The sequence below is a fragment of the Cinclus cinclus genome, chromosome 9 (assembly GCF_963662255.1).
Source record: "Cinclus cinclus chromosome 9, bCinCin1.1, whole genome shotgun sequence".
NCBI classification, from domain to species: Eukaryota; Metazoa; Chordata; class Aves; order Passeriformes; family Cinclidae; genus Cinclus; species Cinclus cinclus.
In genome coordinates, this window is record NC_085054.1 from 9525054 (window position 1) to 9550927 (window position 25874).

At 37.9% G+C, this 25874-nt stretch overlaps 1 protein-coding gene across 1 annotated transcript in view; it reads right to left on the minus strand.

Moving 5' to 3' along the window:
- Positions 1-1395: 1395 nt before the first annotated feature.
- The window catches only part of MYO3B (myosin IIIB), a 171492-nt gene continuing 147013 nt past the window's right edge, over positions 1396-25874 (minus strand). Inside the window, exons 34-36 of the mRNA XM_062498577.1 lie at positions 3239-3345; positions 2818-2864; positions 1396-1528 (exon numbers count right to left, since the gene is read on the minus strand). Coding sequence (XP_062354561.1) covers positions 1396-1528; positions 2818-2864; positions 3239-3345 — 287 coding nt within the window. The remainder of the gene's footprint in view (positions 1529-2817; positions 2865-3238; positions 3346-25874) is intronic.

Sequence of the window (25874 nt, forward strand, 5' to 3'; positions counted from 1 at the left end):
GAAGCCTATTCTGGTTTAGGAATATCATGACTGCACTTGGGTCTCATTTCTCATACTCCCTTTCCTTGTCCTGTGGTCAAAAAGACGATGCCAGTGAACACTGATAGTAAGAAATTATGTAGCTTAAGGAACAGGTGTGAGGTGCATCTACAACAGGAAGATCTATTTGCACAGATCTGGTAATCCCATTGGAGCAGAGATAAAAAACAAGGATCATAACTAGGTCTGTAAAATAAATGGTCAGATTAAATCAGTATGGTTTGTCAAAAAAGAAAGAAAAAAAAGAATAATTTAGAGCAAATATGTAAGGCAGTAAATGTGAACTTTTTATTTCCAAAAGTTTTTGATAAGAGCTTATCTGGAAAAGAAGCAAAGAATGGTCACAGATCAAAATTGTGTTTCTGAACCAGAAATAAAAGAGCAAGGTGAAATAATTGGCTTCTGCCATGGAAACAGCAACTGTCAAAGAATCTCAGTATTCTGTAGAAAGCCACATACTGTTTCATTAAGGACTTTCAAAGAAAGTTATAAGCAAGCAGAAAAATTTGCAGGTGACTTCCCCCCCCCCCCCCCCACTATGTACATGAGGGCTGTGGAAATGTAGGAATCATTGGAGCCCAGACATACAGCTTAAGGAATAAATTAAATATTTCCATGGATAACAAGAATAACTATCATAATGATGGTTTCAGTCACAAGGACTATATGAAGCAGTGTGTGAAACATTAGCCTTAAAACTGTTTTACTTCTTATATTTGAAATAATTCCTTGAGTTAGACTTATGGTAAACTAATACTTTATGGAAGGAAACTGTTTGCAAGGTAAACTGAGACACAATTATATTTTAAATTATTTTACTCTGTACATTTTTCTAGTGTTAAAAGCCATACACAGCAGAGAAAGTTACAAAGGACATGTTTAATATCAGTCTAATGAAATACAAAAGGTTTTCACTAGGACCCCAAATTAAAGTTTTTAGTACAGTGTTCTTTAAATCTAGTTCAGTTCCTTGATCTTCCTTTTCACACAGCTCTACCAGCAGTTGTGCCAGCACAACAGAAGGGATGGCACAGGGTGGGAACAGCAGCCAGGGGAGGGGGAAGCAGGAAAGAAGGGGTCAGAATTGGATAAACTAACCTTGCTGCTAAATAAATGCATCCATTGTCAACATCAACACATACAGGTAGTGCTGCTCCCCTTCACTGAAACTGCTTATAGAAATACAGTTAAATGTGACAGCGTACAGCTGCAAACCCAGGTCTAAATCAGTGAACTAAAGTACCTAGATAACATGGGTATTTTTAATATATTATATAAGCACATATTAAGTTATCTGGAAGAGTTCATCAGCAGGAAAATACTCTTACCAGTATTAGTCAATAGAATGAGTGAGGTTCAGCTTTGAGCAAAAGACATATCTCTTGAAAGAGGAGATGGGGAGCTGAGAAAACTCTCATCTTCAGGGGCAGACTCAACAGCTGACAATGATTCGTAATACTCATCCTCTCCATCCAGTACTTTGATTTGGCTTGAAAGTAAACAAACAACACTCCTTAAATTAAAACTTAACCCTGTCAGTATCTTCAGAAATAGAAACTATGCAGTAGATGCAAAAATGAAAAGTATAAGAACGGAAAAAAAAAAAGAAAAGATGGGATGATTTGATGAGAAAGACACAGCTTTTATACATATTCCAACCGCTATGACATTTTATATTCTGGATGGTTCTGAGGATCAGGGAAATGCAATATCATCTTTCAGTCTGGGAGTACAGAATGATAGAACAACTATTTGCATCAAATGGGCATTTAATTTGAGCAACGTGGCTTTTTTTGTCTGTGTATATTCCACAAGTAGGATATGATTTTGGTATCATATTTCAGATGATGGTTTGCTATGAATATGAGCCAAAGACTACATCATCAATTTTTAGGAAAAGCCCTATTGACAGCAAGGGGCTTTCATTTTTCTGTGATGTATGATGAGCACTACAGTCTCATGTTCATGTTTTTATTCCAGAATACAAACTTTTTAAACTAGGGTAGGGAGAGAAAACCCAAATCTTTCACAGGCATGCAAAATTTTGGGCTTTAACCTTGACTCAAAGACCTCTTGTTCATACAGTTACATTCAAAAGATTAATAAAAACCAGAGGAAAAAATACAGAAGGTTCTGGTAAATTTTTTGGACTAAACATGTCTGTAAGACCAAACTCCCATGAATTCTCTCTGGTCTATGTGATCAGGCAAGAAAATATTTTGACAATTATATAGGAGCCAGCCTAGTTTCTTCTACCTATACCCGGTGTTACATAACTGCTTATGCAGCAATGACTAAGAACTGACTCAGTTCAATGGAGAAGGAGGAATTCCCTTTTGTGCAGAGTGGCCTCTCTGCCAGCTCCTCACATGTGCTCCTGCAGGAAGGCAGAGGCCCACTGGGGGTGTGCTTCTGTGGGGCTGGCAGGGCTTATGGCATTGTTCTAGGTCACAGGCCTTCAGTTCTAACACCCTTCATCTGGCACACTTCACTGGTGTGAAACACGCTTAAAGATATGAGTAAGGCTATTTTTCTGGTAGTAATAGTACACAGAGAGAGGTGGGGAGCATAGTTTGTAAGAATCAGTCCTAGTGTCTACAGACAGCAGTACACGCAAGTTTTACATTTGCTTGTGCAGAAAATGTCCAATGTCAATGCACAGAAATATGTTAATTGTTTATTTTTAGAAACCTCTCTAGAAAGTTTTGCATATTCTGTAATATCACAAAGGACTTCTTCTGTTTACAGTTGCTTAGAACTAAGAAGATAGATATTTACCCAAGTTTTCTTGGCTTCCTCTTGCTCCCTTGATATTCTAGAGTTCCCTGTGGAGAGGGCCAAGAACATACAGTCAAAGCAAAGCAGCAAGTCGTTAATTTTTAATTCAAAGTGATTTTGTGTTGAATGCAAGCAGATGCTGATAATATCAGAAGTCACAGCATAATTTTTTTGATCAAAGGGCTCAAGTGAGCCTGATGAAGCATGCATCTTGCTCGTCTTTGATAAACCACATCAATTATTCACCGTGAAGGCAGACATCCTGACATGAAAGCAACAGATAAAGAGCATAAGCACATGTTCAAGACGAGAGCAGAAGAACGTGGGGGTGGGGCTGGAGGGGCTGAAACAGGTATTAATAACAGAATTATTAACTGGAAACAAAGCCAGTAAAACAGCTTTATTGCCACTTTGAACTCACATTTAACTGGTTATAGTACATGTTATCCTCAGGGCTATTCAGCATTTTGGGCTGCTGACATCGTCGACGAGGTGTTCTCAGCTTCTGTTCAAGACAGTTTTCTGAACCTACAGTAAGATAACACAATTTAGTTTTAAGCTGTGCCAGGTGCTGTGAACGTCCTAGCACATTTTAGTCTGTAAACAGTCTTTTTTCTGTTCTGTTTAGTCCTGGATTTATTAGCAAGTCTGTTCTATCCAAAGTAAGCAAACAGAAACTTGGGAATCTTTGCTTTCTCTTTTGAAACTTAGTTCAAATGCACGTTTTTATGCAGAACTTAGTTTTCACTTTTTAACATTTTTTATTATTCCGTGTATCTATAACACAGTTCCTTACTCCTTTCACACTTTTTCTTAATATCTTCTGTTATCTAAGCAGGAAATGAGGTATACTGTGACTAGCTAGGAATGTATCATTCAGCAGCAACAAAATAGTTTTTCTACAGTAGACAGCAATAAAGGCTCTTGACTGATGAGACTTAGTCTATTATCAACATTTTCTTTATATAAAAAGGCTACCTTCTTGACATGGCTCTCCATTTAATCAGATTAACTGAAACAGTTTGGAATTACACTTTCTTCATATAATTTGTGATGTGCTGTAAAGTAATAGTTGCTTAAAGTCATCTGGAAAGCAGAATTTAAAGATGAAGGAAGTATTTCAGAAGAGTTTCTGAAAAGAACTAACAGCTTGCTAAGTTGGGGTTTTTGTTTGGGTTTTTTAAATTGTTTCTATTTGAGGGGTTGTGTATTTTGTCTTGCCTTTTTTTCTTTTTTTTTTTTTTTTAATGTGTTATGGAGAAAAGACATTATGGTGTGCTATATTCTATTTTACCAGGTATTTTCCATGGTTCATACTTTGGATTACAGGGTAATGATTTTCAGGATAAGTTACTACAAGATACTGTGGGGGTAAGGAATGGTGATTTACTTCTCAAATGATTCTCCCAATGCCTTTAACTTTTCTCATACCACCCTGTTAAAAATCATTTTAGTGACAGTATGAATAAAAACAGGGTTTGGCAGCAACGAAGGAAAAAACTTTTACATTTGCATTCCATACTGCACAAGGAACTTGCTCCCATACAAAAGGCCAGCATAAAGATCAAGTACCATGAGTTCCTTTAAACATTTCAAAACTGAAGTTAATATGGCTTTTGCAGATGTAGGGCTCTAATCTCACAAATCCATTGACAAGATCTGGCCTTAAGGAGCAGGTAATATTACAAAGGAAGTTTATTAAGCACTCAGGCTTACAGGTTGTACCTGCAACTTGAATGAGGTAGAGATGTTTGAACTTTGGCCTTTTCAGCCAAAAGACTGACTGTTCTGAGAAATTTTCTCTCTTTCACTTTCTTCTGCCCAACAATAAAATGTTAAAAATATTAATTTCCTCTCAGTGTGTGACTGCAATGTCTGCGTGGGAGAGGAGCACTTGCTCCATTCCATCACACCACCTGGGAGGGATGGTGGTTTAAAGACCACCAGGGAGCTGACTGTAGAGCTGGGTCTAAAATTCAAACCCAGTTTTATAAAGAAAGGTTATATGTGTCCACTAATAACAAAAAAAACCCCTTTAAAATAATACACTGCTGCTAAAATAATACGCTGCTTGCTAATTTAATACTTAATGCTTCAATACTTCATACTTTCAAGTTAAGTAAGCCTTTATATTTATGCTAAAGAGACTGTGATGGCTGAGCCAGAACCCTTGCTACTTGCCTGTATTGTATACAACCAAATAAGGCAGAAGCTGCACCAGAAAATACTTCTGAGGAAATTGGGTGCCCAAATAGTATCTGTTTCTTTGGAAGTTTTTTTCACTACGATTCAGATAGGATGCAAATAAAATTTTGTTCTCCCTGAAGTCTGAAAATGTTGCAGAAGACCTGTCATAACTACATTCTAACCTCTCTCTGCTTTGAAAGTCACTCAAGGTCTGCAAGTTTTTTGCAAGCAATATTTTCAGTCACAAGGCCATCCGAGTTCTTTCTTACAGAAATATAGTTTTTGAATACCTCTCCATGAATTTTTTTTTTATTCTAGAAAGAGGTTGGTATGAACCCAGGTACTCACTGTATTGCATAATTTCACACACCTTTCTGCAGCTTGCTGGAAGTAAAAACACAGCACACAAATATTTAGAAATTTTTAAACAGCAAAATAATGTGATGGGGTAGTTCTTTTCCTTTCCCCTAAGTGCTCTTGAGGCCTTTACAACTTTTTTATTTTTTCAAAAAGACAAATACACATAGGCTGGGGTTTTATAATGTCTTTTATTCATTAGGATTCTGAGTCACTAATATTTTGCTCTACCTTTTTATCCTGACAATTATTTCTGTGTATCCTATGGGTGGTCTGCAGCTTGTGTTCTCCAAAGGAAATACCCTTTCAGTGGGCCCATTTGTCTTAGTTACACACTACATGAACAGTACAAAATCTGGTAACATTTATCATAAACTACCATATCTGGAGAAAATGCTATTAGCATGTGCTCAACACTCAGCAGTTGAATAGGCATTTTAAGTGCTGTTCTAAAATATTTTGCTTTGATGACAAACTTAAAGTCACCAATAAGAAAAAGGCACTTGTAATTTAATAGCAATAGTAGCAGCACCAGTATCATTAACAAGGTATTGTCCATACTGCACAGAAATCGTGCCAAGTGCCACTGGCATGTCCAGGCTCCTTAGCTTGCTACAGATTCAGAGACCAGATGAGAGGGTGAGCACATGCACTTTCTTCAGGTTGTCCTTTAGCACCACTTTTTGAGATCTGACCCCCTTTTGTCTGGAAAAAACCCACCTTTTCTTGTAACTCTGAGCACAGCAATTCCTTAGGTTACAATTTCTTATTTGATAAATCCCTTACTGCAGTGCAGAGATAACCTAGGGTAGGCAAAACACTTTGTGCCACGTGCACTATGGCACCGATCTAAGCGTAGGGTAGCTGAGCTTCTGGGCACCCTCGTCTCGCTCCAGCTCAGAGAGGCTGACACGTGGGTGAGCAGGCTCGTGTGGATGCTTCCCTAAAGACACCACAAAATTCATGTGGTTTACAGTGAAGGCAAATAGAAACTGGCTACTGGATCAATCTGTTGGAGTAGAAAGTACTGTTCAGTCCTCTATTGCCACTGTTGGCTATCCTTTTAATTTCTTTGATACGTAGGAGCCTAAGCCAAAAAAAACAGGACTTGCAGAGCTCAGACAGATTAAAAAGGTATCTTTTTCAAGTAAATGTGAAGTCAAACACTTGATACATTTTTATGAACTGGGAATTGCAGAGTTGTAAAGCAATGTCTCCAGGAGAGACTTGGGACCTGCAGATATTCAGCTGAATATGAAATAGACTGGGTGCAAAGAAGAGAAGACTACTTAACAGAAAAACAGTTCAGCTGTTGTGTACAGAATTATTTTGAAGTGGATGCAATAAAGGGCAGAATGTTTTGAAAACAGGAAAAATTTGAACTCTGAAAAATCTGCCACATGGCAAGAAATATAAGAAGACTGCTCTACTTTATTCTTTTCACAAGAAGGTGAAGAGGTGATCTGAATACAGAAGGTGGAGGTGTTTTTACCTTCAAAAACAAAAGTCTAGACTAACTAATGGTCAGAAGGAGAAGAAAAATTTAGACCAGAAACACAGCACCTATTGAAAACAATCATTTAGGAGAAAAAATATTTAGCAGTATGATGGAAACTCAGGTTAAGACTAGAAGCTTTTAGGAAAGGCATGTTTTGACTTAAGCAAAAGTTAAAAACTATTAAAGATGTGGTACAGATCACATCTAGCTTAACAAGAATTAATTTCTCTAATGTGACTTTTATTAGAAGTCTCAGTCTGGAGAAGATCTGTATTGATCTTTTAAATTCTGGGATATAGTTTTGAATTTCCACGTGATTCTTCTTTGTTTTCTTATGGCTGAAATAGAAATATTTTTCTTCAGTTAGCCATCATATCCATTATACTGACATCTTAAATGACATCTCTTGGCTTGGTGATGATTAGCACATTTCTTATATCTTATCTTATTTAGAAGATTCTTCTGTTTAAAAATGCATCCTTTCCATAAGCTGCAAAGGCCTCTTTCAGAACAGCATAAACTGCCAAATAGTAACATTTAACAAAGGACTTCAAATTGCTCTTCAGCACTGACACATGGACTTCTGCATTTAAGATCTGGGCCCTGACCAATACTTTCAAAACAGTAGTTGCAAAAGTGTATTTTTCTAATAACTTCCCATGGGGCAGATGACTTCACTGGATATTCACTGAAGATCTCATCTCAGATGTCCTTATTGTCCTGATTATCTTAGTATCAAAAGCGTGGGTACCAGGCACTGGGCAGCCAGGTCAGAGGAACAGAATCATCAGATTTTGCTTGCTGAAATGAAGTTAGGATCTCCATAAACTCTTGACTAAACTCTTGCTTCAAAAACCTCTTGATGCTGACAATCTTGCCAAACATTGCTAATTTTTCCTATATGGAGAATTCTGCACAGAAATGGTGAGGAAGCAGCTTAACTGCATTTGGAACTTGTAAAATAAATGATGTGAATCAGATTGCTTTAAGGGTGGTGCAGCACACACCTGGGCTCTAAACACTGGTTGACATCTTACTTTTTTTGCAAGGAATGCACACAAAGGGTTCTTTGTCAATGTGCCAATGCCCCAAATAGGCTGTGTTGCCAATTCCCTTGCTGAAGGGAGTTCATCCACCACAATACATATTGAAGAGTGGAGCTGAGTATGCTAATTTTCCTTCTGAAGTCATTTACCCAAAGCATGTTTGGGAGGGGTTAGTCTTGTCTCCTTTTCTGCTATAGGTGAACACAAACCTTATATCACAGGAAGGGCATTTTTTTCCTATTTACTCAAACAAGGAGATGTAGAGTATGAGAGGAGGCAGTTTGTTAAAGGAAAGGTAATGGGGCCATTTAAGGAATCATATATATTAGTAACAGAGTAAGCAAATACAGTAGAGAAATCACTATGACCAAGAAAAATAGTAAGCATGTAGCTAATTTCCAATCTATAATATCAGATGAAACATGAAAGTGCAACCCTTAATTATAAGCAAATATTAGCACAGACTCATGGGATCTCATCATAACATCTCAAGGTCTACATTCATGAAAATTTAAGCAATGTTTAAAATCATGTTAATTTGTTCTTTGTTTGTTTCTTTTCCTGCCAGTCTAATTTATTCCAAAAGACTTTGGTTCTCAAGCCTGGATATATTGATCATGCCTATGTAAAGCATTGTTATAGCCTGGGGAGAAGACTTTTGTGGAAAAACTTGTCTTTGTTCTCCTTTGATAATTTATATGTATTTTGATGTTTTCAAGTTTCCAGTTTTGAATCATTTTTCAAGGCAGCAAGTTAATTTCACTTTTCCTCTTGAAGTCTCAGGCAAATGCAGAAATGACCTCACAGACAATGATAATATACATCCTCCTCCTGGACTGGATGCTAGTGGATAATTATGTACAGCATGTTGGCTTCAAGGAACAGCACATTTTTCTGTGTGTTATGCAAGTCTCTTCAAGGAGAGGACTCAAGGGACTAATGATTCTGGTCCCACTCATATCAGCGTTAAATGGGACTGACTGAACATCACTTATGCAGTAAAAAACTGCTTCAAATTAACTAGACTTCATGATTTTAATTATTTCAGCTTTATTTTTAAAAAGAGTGATTTACAAAGGGCACACAATGCTATTTGGCTACGAGTGTACATACTCATACAAAATGTATTTTCCTTCCTTTTCCACTGCCATGATTCTCCACCATTTGCACAAATTTGTATCATACCTTAAGTGCAAAACAGAAGTAAAGTGCAAAATGGGTGTAAAAACAAAAATGTACCTGGGAAGCAGAGTGAGTACTCATGCAGTTAGATCCCACTGAGCCCCTGCTGCCTGTGCCTGCCAAACTCAATCCCATTAGCACAGAACTATCCTGCAAATACCTTTACTAAGATGTACTAAGTGCTCATACTTTGTTTGAGCACACATTAAGAGATACTTGGCCCACATTGCAGGGTATTTGTACATCACCTGTTAATGCTACCAACTATAAAACAGAAACAAGGACAGGGTAACAGGTCTATTTGGCTACACTAAACACACTGTAGAGTAATCTGTAGCTTCATTTGGAAATAATGAAGTTATTGTGTCTATGTAACATACCATAAATTCAATTATATTATGGTAGTCCTGCAAAAATGCTGGAGGCTGAAAGAAAATAAACACACTGTCTCTCTAAGACTTTAATCCCAGTACAGGCAAAACCAGACCAAAAGACAACAGCATAGGGTAGGAGAGAATAAAGACCAAGACTCCTTAGTGACTCCAGCAATAAGGTATGTCTTCATTATGTTCTTTTCCCTTCTGAGGTTAGTAAGAGAGAAAACTATAGGAAAGAGGAAAAAGAAAAAAAATAAACTATTAAGTAAGGTACTGAGAAACTAAAGAAGAAAAGGGAATGAAAACCATTAATGTGAAGCAGTAGAACCTATGTTCTGGCATCAGAGGATTAAATTAATCTAGTAACATCAGGAGCCTGGAGGCATATTGACATAATACTATTAACAATCGTAATTCTCTCCAGAATATTTCATGCTTACCTACCAGTAGCTTCAGATGTCCACAAATGTTCAATAAGGTCATCTATTCTGTTGATATAATGAGATCTAGTATAATGGGAACCATTCCTGCCACCAAATTCCCTTGGTCCCTTCCAGTACATAAGAGTGTCCAGGAATATTTATAGGAGCTGGCACTCTTCATGCTGCTAGTGACAAGCAAGCATGGAAAGAACAATAAATCAGATGTGCTTTGAGGCGTTACAGGACCTCAGCCCTTGCTAAGTCACAAAGTATCTTACTGAATCTTCACATAAGTGTTGCTAATGGAAAGGATGCTACCTACTTTTTTTAAAAAAAACATATTAATGCTTAGAAAGAATGATTAATCTTTAGCAATTCCAGTGTACTTAAAGCTCTTACCTCGATTCATTACATAAGAGTAATAGATTATATTTAATTCTTTTCAATGTCAAGTGCTTTGTAGTCTATAGCTGAAGTGTAGTTATCTGATTCACTGAAGACACAGAATCTGAAGGAGTAAAAAGTCTTATAGAAAGATATCAAATAAAACAAAACCAAGCTTCACTATCACCTTGGATCCCCCACACAATTGTGGTGAACTAGAATTCTGTTTATTCAGATGGAGTGTGCTCATAGTGCCAAGAGCCATAGACTGCTAGGGAAATTAGTGTAGCTTCTTTGATGTCATGTGCATCCCAGAATCTGTAACACACTGCTGAAACTGTGAGCATATCCTTTTGTTTATAACCCTAAACAGAACCATTTGAATACACACACTGAAAGAACTTGTAACAGAAGCAATGCATTTTCTTCCACCCAGTGATTCATTATGTACGGCTTCATTTTGGATACTGCAGTTCTGTGCAAAGCCATATGCTTTAGATTATAAAGCACACTAAGCAAACCATAAGTTTTTCAAGATGGTATGTAAAGGCTGTTTTTGCATCTGTTTGTTGCCAGCGACCCAGATGACACTGTAATTAGAACAACAAATATTTTATGTGAAATCAATAATTTAGCTGTCTCTGAACCCTGAGACAATGGCTTTTAGATAGACTTTGTTGGGAAACAACATCCATAAATAGTTAGAATCTTGGCTTTTGCTGTTTTTTTTTTTTCTGTCCAACAGATTCCTGATCCTTCGGTATTTCAGTATTTGTCAGTTCTTTCAGTTTCTATTGTGAGTGACTTGACTGTAGAGGAAAAAGGCAGAGATTAAACAAAGCATACCAAAGAACTAAACTATCAGTGAGTAACACAGGTAAGATTCAAACCTGTCAGCAAACAGCATGCCTCTACAAGTATGGTCCTGAAGATGTCTTCCTATATGCTGAATACACAGAAGCCCTTACAAGCCCTTCATATAGTAACATCTAATAGCAGGTTCCAGAGGTGTGGCAATCAGTCAAAGTCCAAGAGTTTTACATAAATACAACTGTAACTTCAGGGAAAAATAATTCACACCAAACCATCTGAATGGCAGAAACTACTTCCTTACAATGCAGAAAACTTAACTGATCAATATTTTTCTTTCCCTCCTCAAACTTCACCCAAGGTGGAAGTTTTTGGCTAATTCAGAAAATCATAGAATATCCCGGGTTGAAAGGAACACTAAATATTATCTGGTTTCAACACCCCTAATGTGGGCAGGGACATCTGCCATTACACCAGGTTGCTCAGAGCTCCATCCAGCCTGGCCTTGAACACTTCCATGGATGAGGCATCTACAAATTCTCTGGGGAACCTATTCCAGTGCCTCACCAGACTAAGAACAAAGAATTTCTTCCTAATACCTAATCTAAACCTATTCTCTTTCAGTTTGAAGCCATTCCCTTTGTCCCGACACTACATTTCCTTGTGAGAAGTTCTTCTCCATCTTTCTTGTGAGCCTCATTTTTAGGTACGGAAGACTACAATTAGGTCATTCCAAACCCACCTTTTCTCCAGGCTGAGCAATCCCAATTGCTCATCCTTTCTTCACTGGAGCAGTGCTCCATCCCTACAGTGAACTTGGTGGCCCTCCTCTGAACTTGGACCAACATATTGATGCCTTTCCTGTACTCAGAAACCCAGAGCTGGATGCAGCACTCCAGGTGGGGTTTCACAAGAGCAGAGCAGAGGCACAGAATCACCTCCCATGATCTGCTGGCATGCTGCTGAGGATGCATCCCACAATGCAGTTGGCTTGTGATCTTTTCAGAAGAGAGAGTTACTGATGAAAACCACGTCATCCTGGTTATGCTGGAATTACTACATATCACAGCCTATTTCCTAGTTCTAGAGGACCTGGATAATACAGTAGCCACCAGGTGATAAAAAATATCTATCTCACATTATTATGTGAGCTAAGTGATATCTCTCTCACTGAGCAATGCCATATGATCAATACCAATTAATTAAGAACTTCACAGCAGAAAAGCCTACTGAGAATAATTAAATATGATGAGATCACTTCCAGATCAAGACATCCCTGAGCCACAAACCATGTTTGGCTGGAAAGTGTTCTGGGCAAGTATCTCTGCTTGCCCTACCTTATTACTATACCCTAGGCTTTTTCCTTTTGGTTACTTTGAGAAAAAGAAATATTCAAACGGCCAGGAAAGAGATCAACTTAAAATAAATAAATTCAAGGAGAACAAATACCTAAGAGGCACCTGAAATGGAGGCTGAGGTAACTTCTCACAAGGTAAACATCAGAATCTTCACTGTAAAGATATTTCAAGATCAACTTTAACTGTTTATGGCAGGAAGGCTGTATTACACTTGCCTCTTTGCTAGCAGTGCACCAGATCAACCTGAGCTTCTGGAAGGCTGAAGCTGAAACTCCAGATGAAGTTGATGAAGACAAGGAAAGATGAAGACAAAGGAAAGCCAGCAATTCTTCAGTTTTGTGCACATGCCCCATTTTCCCTTCTTGATGAGTTTTTATCTGAGGCACTAGTCCTAAAGTAGAAACACCTACCCTAGGGACACCTACACAGGCATTGTGCACCCAGAGGTTTGCCACGATGCAAGCTTGTCTCTTCAGCATTATGCCATGGTTGGCACTCAGGCTGTTGATGCAGTTTATTTATTTAGTGAAGTTAAAGAAAATAGGATTAGAAAGAATCCCAAGTGAATATTTTGACCTGCCAAAGTAAAACCATGCACCATGTTAGAGGTATGAGAAATTTTCAAAATTGCTCAGAAAAAAAAGCTATCAAAAAACTCACAAACACAGCATCAACAATGGAGCAATTCATGATACTTCTGCACAGTAAGATGGCAGCTAGTTCTTCAAAGAATTAAGATGATGATTTAGTCAATATGATTAAATAATCAGTTTCGGTGACTTTAAAGTTCAAATCCTAAATAATATTACAGTATCATCAATTTTAGAGATAGTCTCCAAAACACATTTGGAGCTACTAATACACAGGTTTTCAAACTGCACATTGTTGACCTTAAGAGCTGCATCTCATGTGCTAATATGCTACAGAAAACTCACTGGACACTTGGCATTGGTTCATCTTGTGGATTTTAGCTAAGAAAAGCAAAGCATATGGGAAAAAAGATGAAACAAACATGAAAAGTAAACAGTGAGATTTACTTTTAAAAATAGTCAAAACTTTCAGTGCATTAAAGAGGAGTAACAAATCGCAAATATCTTCCTAATACTACTTCTCTACAGAGCCAACTACTGAATTTGCCAAAAATGCACTGTACAACTGTGGGGAGTTAGTTTGTGTGATCTAAAGTAGGGCAGGAGGCGATCTGTAAGTTCACACTCTATAAAGATGTGTTTTATAATTGTCTGTGTTTCAGAGTTGCTGTTGTAGCATATAGCCTGGCTACATTTAAAGGTAATCCCTCACCTTCTTCCAAACTCTAATAATAGCATTTTTATCCCATGCCCTCAGAGATTAAGCCACTTGATTGACTTTGAATTCCGGACACACAGGAAATTTGTATTAATTTAGCATAAAGATGAGGCGCAATAAAGGCTCTGTGGAACCACAACAGCATGGTCTCTAAGGTTTTGTTCGTTACAGAAACACAATTTGCATATCTAAAGGCTTGAAACCATGGGTCCATATTGATACAACTAGTATCTCAAATTTGAGTGTAGCAGATTCAGCATATATTTCAAAGAATAAATGGTAGAAGCCCAACATAAAACTCTCAGTAGATTTCTTCATTAAGAAAGAAGGTCTTTTTTCTGAATTCAAGGTAGTTGGCAGCAGTAACTTTAAAAGGAGGTATGAAAGCAAGCTTGACTGAAGCTTGTAAAAACACCACTAGTTAGAAATTTGCTTCCTGGTGTTGCTACAGTAGTTTGGTCTGACATTTGTAAATGTTGGAAGCAAAGGAGATATCTTGGCTAGATAAAGGAAACTAATGCTGCTGACCTAAGTTCTACAGCAATCCATTCATTTAAGGGGTTGTTAAATGCTACTGGGAGCCTCAATTAGTGATAGTTCAGAAGTGATCTACAGATCAAACTCAGGCCACTAAATTCTGAAGGAACATTTTGAAAGAAAAACTGAAGAAGCATAGGCAAAACTTACTCAATGACAGATCTTGAAAAATAAGCAGGAGTAGAAAAAACCTCCAGGCTTTAAAGATGTCTGTTAACCTGTGAAAGAGCATCTAGGGATTTTTTTTGTACTACTTCCAAATACAAATCACAACCTTTTATTGACAACTCACACTATGAATGTAGTGGAAGAATTCTAGACACATAAAAAAAAAAGGCTCATGATTTTCAGTGGTGCAGGTCCTTATCTTTCATCCTGAAGCAGTAGATGGGACTGTCCAGTAATACGGAAGAAAACTGACAAAATGTAGAAGAGTTCTTTAAAGAAAAGTGAGGGAGGTATGCAAAGAATTCCAACCCTGGGATCTCAGTAATAGTATAGCAAATATAAGCCATATAATTCATGATAATTAGCAACACCACCTGTCCTAAGAGTCTGGAGAGTGCAAAGCACACAGAATATGTATAATTTTCATCCAGTCTTTCCTAAATGCTTCTAGAGAAAATTTTGGGGAAGATTTCAGCTCATGGGGGCAGAGGAAGATGTACAGATATGTGCACATACACAAATAAAGTAAGTTGACCTGCTGGTATTATAGTGACTTGCTTACATGACAGTATGTTGTTTGTTCTAAAATCACTGTGCCTGTTCTTGACAGGGCACAGCTTGCATTAATATATCAGCTCACTGTATTACATTCCCCTCTGAACACAATCCTTGTACTTGAGTGTACTTTTTAAAAATGGTAAATGCTACAGAATTAGTTAGATTCTTCATTTTTCTCAGAAATACATGACTAATTCATGTGACTTTGATGACATTTTATTCCTCAGAACTTGATGAACTCTTCTTTAGAAAAATGAGCATTGATTTCAGGGTTCAAACTGAGGCACTGGAAAGGCTGATTTTTAAGCAGTTACAGCTTACCCCTTCTGGAAAATCAGGCTCCTCCATGGTGTGTTACTGCAGGTACACAGAATTTCTTGTCACTGCAGAAAATACAGGTTAAGTGATTTCTGGATTTTTTTTGCAAAGTTGATTTGGATATATATTTTCACCTCTTAATTACTACAGATAATTGATTTTTTTTTTCAACCCCTTTCTTACAAGTCTATACTAGATTCTTGGCTGCTATTGAATAGTGTATCCCTAGAGAGTAGCTTGTGATATAACATCAAAATCTGTTTGTGTCCTGATTCTGTACTTGTGTCTGTGGGTATTGCAGAGCATACAAACTTGGTGAATTAACACTTTATTAACTACTGTGCACTAATTCCTTGTGTGAATGATCCACAAAGGAGCCCACAGAGCTACAACATGAACAAACTGGTGCATTGCAAGTGTACCTATTGCCACAGAATGCCACTTCTGATTTCCCTCTTCTGGACAGCCAGGAAGTATGGCCATATTAACATAACTCTCTTCCATAACATATCCTACTTCTCACTAGGACTAATTAGCTTAGGCACGGCACTGCACTCATCCAGCTATTCTGCCTCCGGGCTCTGATTCACATCTAGCTTGAGCAGCTTTGCTAAGCACTGGTATGTGTTGAGTTGCTATACCATAAATTTATATTATGGCTTACTCTATACTAACTTTCCCATGGAGACAAAACCTAAAAATCAGCTTTACCACTGTGAACACAGTCATCAAAGTCTCCTACTGAAGTAATGCTGTAACAATAATGAAAATATCTTGGCCCCAGTAGGAAGGCTCATATCCTGAAAACATTAACATGGGTGCACACCTTCACTACTAGAACTAGTTCCTCTGAAGCCAGCTCCAACACTGAGCATATGAATACAAGTGAAAAATTGGAAAATATCAGAAAAACTTCAACATGGCTTAGATGAATAAGATTAAAATGAAAATGTGCAACAGAATTTTAACTCTAGTCTTTAGAAAGGCTTGTCTTAAATATTCCCATTATTAAAGGGCACTGTAAAGTAAAAGGCTATGGGCAGAGAGAAATATGCATTTCTCTTCACTTGTAGAAGAGATAGTAAATTTTTTTAAGTTCATCACTCAGTCTATCTACACAATACTCAAATTAACTCATGCAGCAGTTATAAGTCAGAAATAAATGAAAGCCATATACTTTCTACCAACACACAATAATATGTAAGAGTACTTAAGGCTAACCTTTGATTAAAAATTCTTATGCTAGGTTCTTCAACAGAACAAATGTAAGAAAAACTTGTTCTTGCATGGAGAATATGAATCAATGTGTAGCTGCTCATGATTGTCTAAATTAAATGAATATGAGACTGTTGGGTGGACAAAAGCAAATTGAAGATAATCAGCAAAATTTATGTTTTCAAATAATGTACAAATCACATAAATTACTTCAAAGAGACACATAAAACTATGAGTTTTGAAAAACATGTAAATTATGATGTAGAAAAAAGGAAAGAAATATGACTTGTGGACCCTAAGTTACAGTTCATTGTTTGCTTTCACAAGGTAGAGCAGCAGAAAATTATCTCCCTCTTGTCACACATTACATTTTTGATTAGGTCATTTTGCATTATTAGTAACTTCAAAATGCGGACACAAAAATAAGAGGTGCCAAAGATATTTTTTTCTCTGAAGACAGAAATTAATAGAAGAAAACTATCTACAACACCATATACAGGAAAAAAAGATTGCAGTTTTACTGCAAACACTCATTCATGCCAGAAGTCTACATGCAGTCAGTGTGTTATCCCACTGCATAATGATGGATCATGTAAGACCTTAGGAGATGGCACCAATGCTCCTTAAAATATGTTATTTCTAGTGATTTATCACTTTTTCTTACTCTCAACCAATAACACATTTGTCCAAAACAAATTACTGTTCTTTCTCAATTTTGTTAGCATTGCTCACAACATTATTTATACAGAGCCATAAATCCTTATTTTTTTTAATAAAATACATGAGAGAGGTTAACTACACTTATCATACTTTTCTGCATTCTGCAATTCAACCTCTACTACTAGAACTTGATCTGGAAAGTTTGTGCAGAGCTACAAAATATATTAGGTAGCTGTTTTTGACATATGTTTTGGCATTTAGCTTTACATGTTTTGTGTATTTATTTTTCAGAGAAAAAGGACTCCAGTTACTAGGTTTTAAACCCTTGCAGAGTAGGATGTGGGCAGGCTGGCTGCACAGCTGATGTGTGGCCTCTGAGGAGGAGGTGCCTGTACCATCTGAGGATGCCAGCAAAGGACCAACATCTTCATTACACTCATCCTTCCTCCTCTTTCCTCTATGGCTGCAGTCAGTCAGGAACTAGGATAACCATTTGAACACACACAGAATGTGAGGGATGAATTTCCCAGTTCTCTCTGCTGAAGTATTAAATTCAGATGTCTAATGATGACATTCTAAACATTATTATTACTTATTTCACTGCAGCTCAACGCACAGAGAGAGAGAATAATTCCTGCTATGAAGAGCTTCATGATATATTGTTTATACAAGGTATCTTCTCATATAAGAAACAGCAGTAGCTTGTGCCACTATTCAAGGAAGACTTGAGTGCCCAAACACTATCTGGGAACCTGGGCTCACCTAAAGAAAGCTGAGCTCATCAGAGTTCAGTGAAACACCAGGGTAAGAGAGGGTCCAAGGGGACCATGGAGCTGAGAGAGCACGGCTGATTACTTTTTCTAGTTTTGTTTCTGGAATGAAAATAGCCAGAAGTAAATGTTTCGTGTCCTGTCATGTACCACACCACTAAAGAGGTGGCAAAGTTCGTCCTTTATGTAGAAACAAAAGGACAAAACCCAAAATCCTGCCTGCACTGTGTTTTTCTTATAATTTTAAAGAATTTATGGCAAACCCATGAATAAGAAGTACTCTGCTGCGCCGAAGTGTAACTACGATGGCATCCAAACATATCTCTAACATCTAATAAAAACAGAACTTCGGCAATTTAACTTAGAACATCAGAAAAACGTGCTTATTGTCCATACTCAATGAAGGAAAAAAGTCAATGTTGTCACAAAAACTGATTACATTTTGGATTCTGGTTTTGGGGGGTTTTTTTATGGTATCAAAAGATGGCATTTGAAGATGAGAAACTATTCAAGTAACATACAAAGTCAATAAAATGACTACACTTGCCAACGTGCATAAGGGGTTTTATCTTTAAAAAATAGCCTAACATTTAGTTGCCTAAGTTCCAAATATCATTTAATAGATGAAAATACCCAAAGATTTCTGAAAGGTGTTCCCACTTTTTTGGCTACTAGCATTCTATAGCAGGACAATTTAAATCTTTCGGTTCTGGGTACTCAAGATCACAGTCCTGCTTACTTCTAAAGGGAAGGAACTTCCACCTAAGTGGAAGGGAAGCATCCCAATAAAAACCATAAAGCACAGCCATTGATGAGACCTATTCAGGAAGTACCACAATGAGACACCTGTAGAGTGTCTAACCTGAATTAGAAGTTAATGAGGCTACATTTTTGTATCATTTTGTTCCCTCACTAATACTGGAATTTCAGGGCAACAGAAACTTTTTTTTTCTTTAATTCAGGTCACATTAACTAATAGTTTCAGCTGAAATAACATGAAAAAACTTCAGAGATGTTGAAAGAATTCATTTTGGCATCTCAAAAAACAAAACATTTTGATTTTGTCACAAGGGGACTCCATTCTCAAAACAGAGGAGGTAGTGCTGCCACCCCTGATATCCAAAAACTCAGTGATTAGGCCATGTTCTCAGATTGTGAAAGATGTAGCTTCAAGCACCTCCTTTAAATGATTTGGTACAGGGACCTGAACCCAAATATCATGCTTCTCAGGAGAGCAGCCTAACTGCTGGGTTAGAAAATATTCTTAGGTAGGTTTCTCAGCCTCATTTGTTTAAAGTGTCCCACTTTACATAAAGTAGTTAAATATTCATTCAAACAGAGATTGAAAGCCAGGTGCTGGCCCCCTTTTTCTCTGACTGCTCAAATTACCAGGATCTCAAGTCATTCACATGCTCTCTGTTTCTGTGGCCTACTTACTATTTAATGTACATTCTGCTGGTGGGAGAAAGGGGAGAAGGAGAAAATGCTTTCTTCTCTGAACTTCTGTACTGGCCTTGGGCATAGCCCAGACCAATAAGAATGTGGGTCGGTCAAAGTTTTCAGCCTTACCTCTGGAAGGATAGTAGTATGGAAGGTAAGAAATTATCACTTTCTAACATATAGAGTAGATAAAAACAAAGTAGTTAAATGACAAGAAATAGTATTACTTAAAGGAGAAAGAAGTGAGACATCTGCATCTATTTGTATCCAATGTTTATCCCTATTGGCACAATTAATAACAGCTATGCATAAATCACAGAAAGTTCATTAAATCCACTGGCTCAGGCTGCTGACTAATTGGTAAATACACACTTGATAAAAATGTAAAATGTATGCCAACTCCACATTGTAAAGCTGTTTTCTAGTTAAGAAGCCTCTGTTTCTCTGTGGCTTTTCCAACAGAGCTTGATTTTCACAGTTACTGATCTTAGGGAAACAATAATGCCCAGAATAGTGCCAAAAGGCCTGAGAATAGGAAAACAAAAAGCATCTCTATCAAGCTTACAGAGGCCAAGAAGTTTACTATCCCATACCTACGGCAATTTTGTAACACACCCATGAATCTAAGGTCAGCTGATGCCTGCTCTGTACAATTCAACAGACTATTTTAGGCACTCTTTTATGAATGTGGCCTTCAGCACTTGCTTCTGCAATGTTGCCTTCAAGTAGTCCAACATGAAGCTATCACTGCCTAGCAAAACTTTGCATCTTTTAAAACTGTCAGTTCTGACAAATTAAAGGTCTGGGAACTATGCAGGCCTTTGCAGACAGGCAACCAAACTACCAGAATTAGACACAAACAAAAACTGATTATAAAAAAGATGACAAGTATGAGAGTGCTTGAGGCTGGAGAAGGTCACAGAAGACCATCTCCACTCATTTAGAAAGGATGAAGAATTTGTGATCCTCAGAACATTCTCCTTTTCAGAAGAGGACAGCACCCAGCCAGCCACAGATTTTTACAGATAGGGAGCTCATAAAAAGGTTTTAATACTTACAAATACCTGTTCAAAAATCCACAGAAAGCCTTAAATGAAGGGTCTTTTGCTACCATCACTGAAGACTCTGTGGACAGCCTTCCTGACATCAAACAAACCCAGATGTAGAGAGGCTTTGGGAGTTAGCCCAGTGCTTTGTCTGGCTCTGACCTCAAGTTTTCTGTATTTACATTTTTCCCAAAACATGATTTAGAACAGATGTCACTGGACACCAGAGCTCTTCTCCAAGGCTGGAGTAGAAAATCGCAGGAAAAGAGGGAGATACAGACCAGCTCAATTTACACTACATGAGAATATTAATCTACATAGTAAAGAGAGGGAAAAATCCACACATCTCCAATTTTAGCTTCATTAGACTCACAATCAAACATCAGTGCCAGTTTCCCTCTCTTAAGGGTCAGGCAAAAGGCCTGGTTTGATTTTGAACAGCCTTAAGAAATAAGTGGAATATTTTGGTTTAGAACCATCTCTGCTTGTATTCTCCATTTCTGCCATTGACTTTGGCAGTGCCTGAATATACAAAAGCACTTGCCTCAAACCACACTTATGGTGTGCATGTTTGAAACAAAGCATGAAATAATGTTGAAAAACAGTATTATGAAACTGATATAGATTTAATAGTGGCTAAATGAAAGAAATGGGAATATGAAACCCCCTTGTTCTCTAGACAATATGTGGTGAAATAATCAGTTTGCAAGGGAGGGAAAAAGCTCAAAAAGAAACATTTGGAAACAATACAATGACATATGGTCCCATATGTTGAATCTATAACGCTTCCTAATTCCTTCAGGGTAAAATTCACCCTTCTCCTGAACAAATTCCAAGTAACTGAGATCTGCCTGAGAGGACTGTGGGAAGGACCAGAATCTTCTCTCCACGCACAGACAACAGAAGACTTTAAAGCAGCTTCACTGCAGTTGCCATTTTACCCATGGCTTGAAGCAGCACTGAGAATGTTTTTTGATCCTTTTCTAGGTAATTATAATTGCTGATCCATAGGCTCATCCTCATCTCTTCTCGTTGACTGAGTCTGCTCAGGGCATGCTTTCCCTGTAGGGTGCTCCACGGTAAAGAAGGCATGTGTTCAGCTTTCTGAATCATACTAGGACAGCAGTATAGCTGGAGTAGCTTTAAAACTTTTATATAGAGCAAGCTACATGTTGGTGGTAATAAGGCATCCTCAAGGCAATTATGCTCTGAGCAGTTTGTGGTGATGCCTTTACAGCCCTTAGATTTTTGAGATACAGGATTTCCACTTCTAATTTCTGATCCTACGCTGTTCATCATTGCTTGGATAAGGGAGTGAAAGAAGAAAAAGCCTGCAAAATCTGGCTACAGGTTTTATCCTCTTAGCAAATAGAGTTTTTAAGTGTGCTGAACACAACTGTTTAAACATCTATCCAGCAATGAAAGCATCTCATATCCAAATGCTCTGAATTAAATTGTGATATAATAACTATTATTGGAATTTTGTCATATTTTAGGTGGCTGGATTGAGTAGGTAACTCAGGACTGAGTAGGTAACTGCCTAGGTGAACAAATTACTGGAGGTAGCTAAGCAGTGGAGTCTGTTGACTGCTCAGAGCTCTGGAAAGCCAGGTTACCTAGAGCTAAGGTGCCTACCGGCAGTTTCCATCGCTGACCCACACGGGTGTAACTTTGCACTGCAATACCTCTGTTTGCACATGAAAGGAAAACCTTCCTCACAGCCCTTATACTCCTTGTTGATGGGTTGTTCCCAACTTCAGATGCTCCAGAGATGGAAGATATTGCTATTTGCCTGGTCATTGAAGTGAAGCTCAAGGCCCATTTTAAAGGTCATTTAAGCTGTTTATTAATTTGCTTCATTTTTGCCATCTCTAGTTTGCTTCAGGTGCTAGTAATTAGCTGTATTCATTGACCTATTTTGTTTGTATACAAATAGTTTTGAATTATACATTATTTAATGCTATACATTAGTATTCTTGCTCATATTACTTTAAACTTTGTGTTAAATACCATGCTATCCCCAGCCTGCTAGGAAAAGACATCTTTGCATTTTGTTTTTTTGTTTTACCCAATTGTGTAGTAGTAACAGGAATTACCTGTGAACATTGGAGGAAGTAACACTGCAGCAACTGGCATTTCCACTGAAAAATGACCTATGAAATGATGACTAGATTTTTAAGTTCAGCTGAAGTTCATCAACAGAGAGGGATATTCAAAAGCTAAATATACAACTGCTATCAGAGAAAGATAAAAAATTGTAACATATATGAAATGAGATCAATCAAGTCACTAAAAAAACTTCATTTAGTAGAAATCCTGCTGTGAAATCAGAATAAAGGCAGAAAAGCCTTTGTCCCTGATTTGGTTGGTTGAGGGAACTAGGCAATATGCTGAAATCAAATCAAAGTTTTTCATTTGATTTTTCTTCAACTATGATTAAATACAGCACAGGCTTATTATTTCCTGCATTCCTCAAAGATACCTTTGTTCTTCACTTTCTCAGTCAAAGCTTGCATTAAGAGAAGTTTCTAGGGAATCACAGCATGGTTAGGGTTGGAAGCAACCTTTAAGATGGAGTTCCAACTCCCCTGCCATGGGCAGGGACACACTACACCAGGCTGCTCAAAACCCCATCCAACATGGCCTGTTCAGTTCCAGGGATGAGGCATCCACAGCTTCTCTGGGCATGCTGATGTTCTTAAGCACTACAACCTCCACAAACCAATAAACCTAAACATACACAGAGGCATCTTGCAGTGCCTAGGCACAAGATGAGGAGGCTGAAGAAATTGCAGACTGCTTCTCTGAGCTGCTCTGTAAATTGGCAGCATGTGACACTTAGTAAAGACATATTCCAGCATCAGACACTAGCTACAATATCCTGTCCATGTAGCAGGATAGCATTGACTAACAGTTTCAATATTTCAATATTCAGAACTTCTTTTATGCTCAGAGACTCGTGAAAAGTGTATCACACCATGGTTTGCACACATTGACTTCTACAAATGATCAGTAATACTTGTATGACATGCATAGTTACCAGTTCGTTGTCATAGTCTTCTGGAAGCCTTTATTTCTCAGAGGCAGAAAAATCCATATGTGTGCATACTGAGAACCCTGGTTTCAGGAAAGGTACAAAAATGGCCAATAAAATGATAAGTGTGTCCTGCAAAAGATCTGGCTGAGTATGGAAAAAAATGGCTGTGTCAAGTACAGTTTCAATGAGGTTTTGTTCTTCAGTATTCTCTAAGTTGATTGAGATGCTGCTTTGCTACCTTAGTGACCCAGCTGCCCAGCTCAGCAGTGCTGTCCCAATGACACTGATTCACAGCAAATACTAGAGCCCACCATTCAGACCTGCAAACATGAGGTGTTACACAATCCAGGCTTACAGAAGAAATTTCTACTACACAGAGGTGCTGGAGCTGTTGGGAGACTGTCCTTGTTTTGCAATTAGATTGGAAACCACAGTCTTGAGGCAACATAGGCACCATCCTAGGGAAGCAGTGTGTGCTCTAGGATTAACATCTTTTCAATCCAGCTCTACTCATTTAGGGTCATCTCCAACTAGAAATCCACCAGAATATATATGTATAGATATGTGTGTGTGTGTGTGTGTGTGTGTGTGTGTGTGTGTGTGTGTGTGTGTGTAATTCTTTCCTGGAATACAGCTGTAAAGCTATCATAAGTACAGGAGGATTTAATGAAGATGAGGGCTTCAGATTTCTGAGTCCCTCACTAAAATAAGCAGAGATCTTTTCAATCCATAGGCAGGGATTAGAAATTTTGCTTCTCCAGCTGGAGGACAGGGCTAAGAATTATCCAGACAAAAATTACAAAAGACAAGGAAGGATGTAAAGAAAGCATTTAGGTTCAGAACCCCAATAAACTCCAAGAATAAACATCTGCCCAGTACATTTCTAAAGGGCACTAAGCTAACCTTAATGCTGATCCAAGATTAGTTTCATTATCTGATAGATACACAGCCAACAGTACATCCTAGATTAATACACAGATACTACACACACTATAGGAATGAAAAATCTTCCCACTTTGGTAAATCATGCTGTAAGGAAGGGAAAAGATGATTATCCCTCTTCCAAACACCATCATTTGCTCTTCCCCAGCTCTTAAAGGGGCAATGAAGGCATGGCTATTAGAAACCATTTCAATAACTAAACCAAGATGGGACTGAGGAGGAATGACATGGCGAGGGAAGGATATACCTATTTGAGTATTTATTTCCAAAACTACTCATTGTGCCACATGCTTACTTCTCTTCAGTTCTTGTCAAAGTGCTTACCAACAAACTCTATTTATTTGGTATCTACAATACCTCTGTCAGAATGTGAATTGGCATCAGCAGTGTGTCAGCCTGTGTCAGTGACAAGTGATGCCAGTCAGTCTCCCCCCACTGTAATCCTTACATTACTTTTTTTTTTTTAATGTGAACTTGACACTATCCCTGTTAGCCCATCACCAGCACTTGAAAAGTCATCTCTCTTCTTCAATATTTGGAAATACTTAAAGGGTTTCAGGAAAATATTTTCATGGAATATTTGATGTAAAAAGTGCTCCAAGGCAGATAGATTTTTCTGGTTAACATTTCAAAATTGCTTCAAGACTGAATGAACCATGTGATGATATACTTCTATGTTTTAATTTTCCAGCTGGAAAGAGAAAATGTATTCAATATTTAAAAGGTCTTTTACAAAATACACAGAAACTATTAAAAACAGTACCTGGGCTATTCTGCAGGAAAGTGAACAGAAAAAAACCACACCTGGGATACAAGGCCCTGTAGCCACTAAGCAGTCCACAAAACAACTTCATTGAGCTTAACCACATCCTTCCTTCCCAGGGAAACCATGACTCAGAAGGCACAGAGCCAACACACTCTTGCCAGATATTTGAAATGACAACTGAGAAAAAAAAGCATTAACTCACCCAGGACAAAGCTCGGCTTCTAGATAGACCCAGGCTGGTACCTTTGTGAAAGCATCCTTAGACTGACTGCAAAGAAGGAGCACAGTGTGCAATTACTGCATCTACCTAATATTTCCTGGAAGAGGACAAGAATCAGATGTGTCTGTATCCCCACTTATCATCAGTCCAGTTGGCTAAACTGGCTTTACATACATGCAGCTGGGAATGTTTTACAGCACTCTCCTTCACATCCTTTCTCCAGTTGACTGCAATTTTCCTTCTACATCAAATTGCCTCTTGCATCAAGAAGGTAGTTCCAAGACAACTTTGCTCCATGCATGCATGGAAAAACTGGTACATGCTCAATGTGTGGCGGTACCATTTTCTTTAGAATGGTGTTGCACTTTCAAAGTGGATGGAAGGTTGCAGGAGAATTGTGATTTGTTAATCTGCTGACAAAACAACTTTGTCCTGACCACTCTGATCTGGC